The 5,866-nt window shown below is 40.3% G+C and overlaps 1 protein-coding gene across 1 annotated transcript in view; it reads left to right on the top strand.

Moving 5' to 3' along the window:
• The window catches only part of LOC104962957 (RecQ helicase-like 4), a 15,880-nt gene extending 10,014 nt beyond the window's left edge, over positions 1-5,866 (top strand). The window contains exons 18-23 of the mRNA XM_010791479.1: positions 1,877-2,006; positions 2,147-2,307; positions 2,637-2,814; positions 3,984-4,137; positions 4,236-4,344; positions 5,488-5,866. Coding sequence (XP_010789781.1) covers positions 1,877-2,006; positions 2,147-2,307; positions 2,637-2,814; positions 3,984-4,137; positions 4,236-4,344; positions 5,488-5,609 — 854 coding nt within the window. The 3' untranslated portion in view covers positions 5,610-5,866. The remainder of the gene's footprint in view (positions 1-1,876; positions 2,007-2,146; positions 2,308-2,636; positions 2,815-3,983; positions 4,138-4,235; positions 4,345-5,487) is intronic.

Below are 5,866 nucleotides of genomic sequence, written 5' to 3'. Positions count from 1 at the left end.
AATGTACCGCTCGTGTGGAAGTGGAGCTGTAACTGACTATAAGATAAAAAAATATAAAAAACTAAACAAAGGAAAGAGAAAGGAATAGACAAGGTAGAGTAAATAAACCAATACGTTTGAACGTAAAGAGAAGGATATATGCTAAAACACAAAAAAGATAACATCAAGTTAAATGAGGACAGCCATATTGACAATAGGAAAAGCGAAACAGAAAAAAACAACAAAACGACATAAGAAGACCAATAAACGATCAAAAAAAAAAAAAAAATACGAACAAACGCTACAGAACAAGATACAAACACTAGCAACAGTGTAAAAAAGGTATGACCATACAGGGTATTATATAAAAACAAAATAAAATAAGAATAATAAGATATATAAACATAAGTGTGATGATCAAAAGATGGAAATAAGAAGTTAACTAATGATAGAAGTACAAAAACACCGATAGATGACATCTTATGTTGGAGAAACCTGTTAGATATATGATAACTTTTTTCGATGTTTTACATATTGGTAACTTTTACGGCAAATTATGAAATTATCCCCTGAAAGTAAAAGCGATTTACCTAAAATAGTTGAAACTTCTGACAAAATTCTGGAGCGGCCGCCTGGGGACATGTTGTTGCAAAGAGACTTGACAAAACGAACTTATATAGGTAGAAGGATTTGTATCAACTAACACCTTAGAATTGAGCACATGAAAGGGACACAGGGACAAAGGTGGAGTGCGGACGGACACTGCTACGGTCGTCGGAGGTGTCAAACCCGGGTACCCTTAGCGAGAGAGTTAGCGCACACTGTCTGCGAGGAAACTCGGTTAGTGACGGGGGAGAGGCCAGGAATCGGTTAGTCGAAGAACGCTGAGGGTAGGAACCCGAAATAGCTTGGGGAGGACGAAGAGTACAAAGTTGAAGACGGGGTCGAGGGGAGGAAAGGGAGTAGATATTGTCAGAACCTCTTCCCTCGAGACGTGCGGGGAGATCTCCACTGCTGAGGCGGAACATTATCTTTTGTGTCTCGTAAGGAAGAACAACAGGGTTTTATAACAAAGGAATGCTTTATCTGAAATCGTTTAACAGGGAGCGACCTTTTTTTCACAGAAGTTGAAGGACTGACCGTGTAAACAACCCATTTCCTCACTTTTCTTCTCATGCTTATGCACTATTGTTCGCAGAAATATGGTACAAGACCACACAGACATACAAAGGTGTAGGACGACCTCACCCTTCGGAGGTCCAAGGCGAACTAGCGGTGTATAGGTAGTAAGGTAGTAGAGGAATAGGACGGTACCAGGAAAATTGTGTGTCGTGGAGGGGGCAAAGTGAATCAGAATGACATATGAAATTGGTGTGTGTGTGTGTGTGGTGTGTGTGTGTGTGTGTGTGTGTGTCCAGTGTGTTGTGTGTGTGTGTGTGTAACAGGTGTGTGTGTGTGTGTGTGTGTCTTGTGGTGTGTGTGTGTGTGTGTGTGTGTGTGTGTGTAGTGTGTGTGTGTGTGTGTGTGTGTGTGTGTGTGTGTGTGTGTCTGCTGTGTGTGTGTGTGTGTGTGATGACAAGTTCGCGGACACAAGACCACTGTAGACAAATCGTAATGTACCTTCCCTTTTTGAAGCTTGGTCAAAGAAATGACACTTCATCAGCTCCAAGTGGCGATGAGGTCTTAAAATGTATGGAAAGGGTCTTAAGAGGTCTTACATTCGACTTCAGGATTCCTGCATATACCCTGTAGAGAGACGGATAGATTTATACAAAACATTCAGAACAAATATGTAGTTGTAAGTAGGCAAGAGGCTCCAAATGCAGAGAAAGGGAAAAAAGTAATAAGAGAAACGATAAGAAAAAGATTCTTTGTCTTTCTCCTTTGTGTGTTCCAGGTTTAGAAACGCTGCTCTGCTATCTGGAGCTGCACCCCCAGCGCTTTGTGGAGCTGCTCCACCCCACTCTGTCTGTGTGTAAAATCGGCTGCTATAGTGGACCCAAACAACTCCAGAAACTCACCAAAATGTATGACTTGTCATTCCTTAGTATATTCTAATGTTTATATAAAGACATTTAACTGTCAGCTATTTTCAGAGATTTACTGTACTGAGTTGATCATATTTGTCCCGTTTTACATTATTTACTTCCTTTTTAATGTGTCACAGTTGCCCTCCCATTGCTGTGGTGTTGGCCAGAAGGCGGATGGCGGGCGAGCGAGTGGAGACGTGTGATCAGCTGGAGTTCGATGTCGTTGAGGTTGCAGACACTATGGGATGGCAGCTATCTCTTGTGAAGAGAGGACTCCGACAGCTGCAGTGGTCCTCTGGTATGTGATGGCACTAATACACACTTTCTGGGTCTGTTCTCTTGTCTGGTATGTTTTCTCCTCGGGGTAGATACTGGTTTGCACAGTTCTAAGCAAGTATCCACCATGACATAAAAGCAAAACCTATAGCAAGAAGAATACGTCACTGCTGAATAAAATCAAATAAGAATGCACTGAATGCAACTGGTGAAGATTAGTAAATCAAACACGAGTAGTTGAACCGCTCTCAATCTAATACCATCTGCTTTTAACCTTGTCTACCGTGTGCAGAAAACGTGTATTTGTGTACAAATATGAAATAAATATTAAAGAAAACATTTGTGTTTCAGTTGGAGGCCGTAGCGGTGTCAGCGTTGAATTGTCTTCCATATCGTTCTACTTCCGATCCTTTGGCGACCTCAGCGACGAGGAGATGGACAGAGTGTGTCAGTTCCTCTATAATCGAGTCCAGAACCAGGAGAAAACGCAGATCTACCAGCTCACCTCCTCCTTCAAGGCCTTCAAAAGGTAAACACATACACCAAAGCTGCGTTTTACCCTCAAGATGAATGTATTATAGAAACTCACAAAGGTGTCTTTCACAGCCTTAAAATAGTTTTTAGAAAGCTGAAAGATCAATCGTTATTCTCCGTCCTCACTGTAATATTGGCCTGCTTTGTTCCCAGATTGCATCGACAAACATCAGAAATAAATTCATCTGAATTTGTGATCAAAGATGCTCATTTGTTATCGTGATTTTATAAAACCCTATCCATCTGTGGATCATTCTAAATGTAATTCATGATGAAATAATGCTAGATATTGTTTGACTGTGTTGTTCCCTATGACTCCTACTTTTTATATAGGTTTATAAAGGTTGGTATGAAGTCTGTGAGTAACCACCTATTAATTCAATGTCATGTACCTTACAATGTCACTTTGACACCTAAACCTTTTAAAAGCTGGCAAATGCTTTAGAGCAGGGGTACTCAAACCTTTTTATGAAAGGTCCACTTGTGAATTTTATACAAGGTCACTGGTCCGGATAAATGCCAGTAAAGTGTCCCCCCCCCCCGGAGCGGATCGGACCAACGAAACTGCGCGCTATGCATGGGGCACCCTTGAGGGGGTTTCCCGACATGTCGATGCAGTAAATTAAAGGGTGTTTCATGTTGTCGTTGCTGTGGGCCTTCTTAATCTACCTGCCTGTTGGCAAACGGCGCCCCTGTATACACACACACATTCAATACATACCGTATGGTGGCTTGAACTAGTGGGAGAAATGGCACTGTTTGTCTGTAGCCAATGCCTTGAACCTCGTCAAAAAAGGCATTAGAAGCATTAGAAAGTCAAGGTAAGGTTGCGGCTAACTTGTGGTCTGCAATGCGTGTCACGCTCGCGCGCACAAGTAAATATATATATGCACGTTCATTCTCACAACACGTCAGATACAAGAAAATATACATTCATTTACATCAGAATCAGAACGTTTTTATTTTTTTATTTTGTAGTCCGGAGTTTGAGAAGCCCTGCTTTAGAGAGTCCTGCAAAATGTCCAAATAATAAGATGGGACTGTATAAAATGGCAATTATTTTTCTCACATGTACAACTATGTGTGTGTGTTCTCTCTCTCTGTTCACTTCTCTACTTTACCTTGTGTGTGTGTGTCTAATGGTGTGTGTGCGCTGTCTTGCAGTGTTGCATTTCCGAGTGCATCGTCCTGTGTCGACGACTTGGATGAGAGTCGCAGTCTGAGGCTGAAAGACCTTCTGTCCGATTACTTCGACAAGAGGCGGGACCTAAGCCAGATGCTCGCACCGGTGTACATCGAGGAGCTCGACAAATATAAGGTAAATACACAGGAGGGTTATCAGGAGTTATCGGCTGAATTAGTGTCTTTAAATGTTCTGAATGTTGAGGATTACTTTTTATTTTTATGTGTTTGTAGTTTTCAGACTGGGAGAATCAGATCAGAGCGGACATCAGAAGTTTTCTCTCCAACCGGAGTGATGAGAAGTTTTCTGGAAGAGCTGTTGCTAGAATCCTCCACGGCATAGGTGAGACATACACATACATCTGATGATGCTCGAACAAAATATGTATCTCTATTATATAGGTATGGGTGACCACAGATGTAACCTGACCTAAGAAGTTAATGAAGAGAACGCAATTCAGATATTTTCACACAGCATATATAACATGTAGTGTTATTCTAATAAAAACATGTCCACTCGGAACCTCCACTTCAAAGAGCAGGTTATACAGTCAAAATGACAAAGCGTTTTTTAGCCACTAGAGGGTGCTAAAGGCTCAATGAATAAACTTTGAGAATCAGAATACCTTTCGTGAGATCCACGTTGTTAAACCTCAGTAAGGCTGGACTCAGAAGCAAGGATACAAAAGAGCAAATCCTCAATAATATAAATGATATTATCTGATTCATACAAAAACATTAGAAAGTTGACTATTATTAGAGAGGAACACACCACCGCCTTCTCTTTTATATTTATTTATCTCTCTCTAATTTCATCTTAAACACAAACAAAACACCTACTGTGTTACAAACTATCTCCACTCTGTCTTCTCAAAGTACTTTTATCTTTAGCAGGTTGTCACATCTTCACAAACCTTCATCTCCGTAGCGTGGGATCACAGGAATCTTTCCTTGTAGTTAACCTCCTCCAGGTTTTGATTCGTTCAGTGTTGATACATCTGGAGGTTTTTACTTGGAGCTAAATGACACACAGAGTCCTCCACTCCAAAACAAATGAACCAGGCTATTTAAACCGATAAAAAAGTCATGTTATTGAACTCTGATGCTGTTCAGCTGCCAATAACATTTGCCCAATTTCTTTTTACTGATGATTTCAGATTCAGGTGTCCAATGACTAAAATCCTTTACCCAGTTAAATGATATAATAAAAAATGGCCAAAATCAAAAAAGGTTTGCAAAAGATGTGGCATATCTAGACAAACTGCTCCTGGCAACCACAATGCCAATGTGTTGCCATTACATGACACAGATTAAAACAAACTGCTACCATAGACATACCTTACAAACTGACAGACCTCAACTAAATATATTCTATTGTACTAGACGTTTTTATACATTTCAATGCGGATATGTCAAATATTATACCTTTTTTTTTTATTGTAAGGAATTGAATATACCAAAAATGAAAACTAATTGTATGTTTCAGGCAGCCCTTGTTTTCCTGCTCAGATCTACGGCAGGGACCGGCGCTACTGGAGGAAGTACATCCAGTTTGACTTCAACCAGCTTATCAGACTGGCCACTCAGGAGATCATTCACTTCAAGTGAGAGACCAAATGTGCACACACAGACACAGGTGTGCACATACACAGGTGTGCATCAATCACTTACTCACTCACTTACGAGGTCGGGTTTCAATAGATTTGGCCAGAAACACCTGTTTTATATATAATATCACGTTTATACCATCATGTTGAATTAATTTATCTGCTGTGTTTTCTAAAATGTTTAGTTTTTATACGTATGTGAAGTATAAATGAAAAAGAAAATGAAGTGTTCTGTAATAAAATATTTGTATCTTTCTA

This window comes from Notothenia coriiceps, unplaced genomic scaffold (genome assembly GCF_000735185.1).
Source record: "Notothenia coriiceps isolate Sejong01 unplaced genomic scaffold, NC01 NC01_scaffold00035483, whole genome shotgun sequence".
Classification (NCBI taxonomy): domain Eukaryota; kingdom Metazoa; phylum Chordata; class Actinopteri; order Perciformes; family Nototheniidae; genus Notothenia; species Notothenia coriiceps.
Note: the sequence above shows the minus strand (reverse complement) of the source record. Positions and strands in the feature narration are given on the sequence as shown.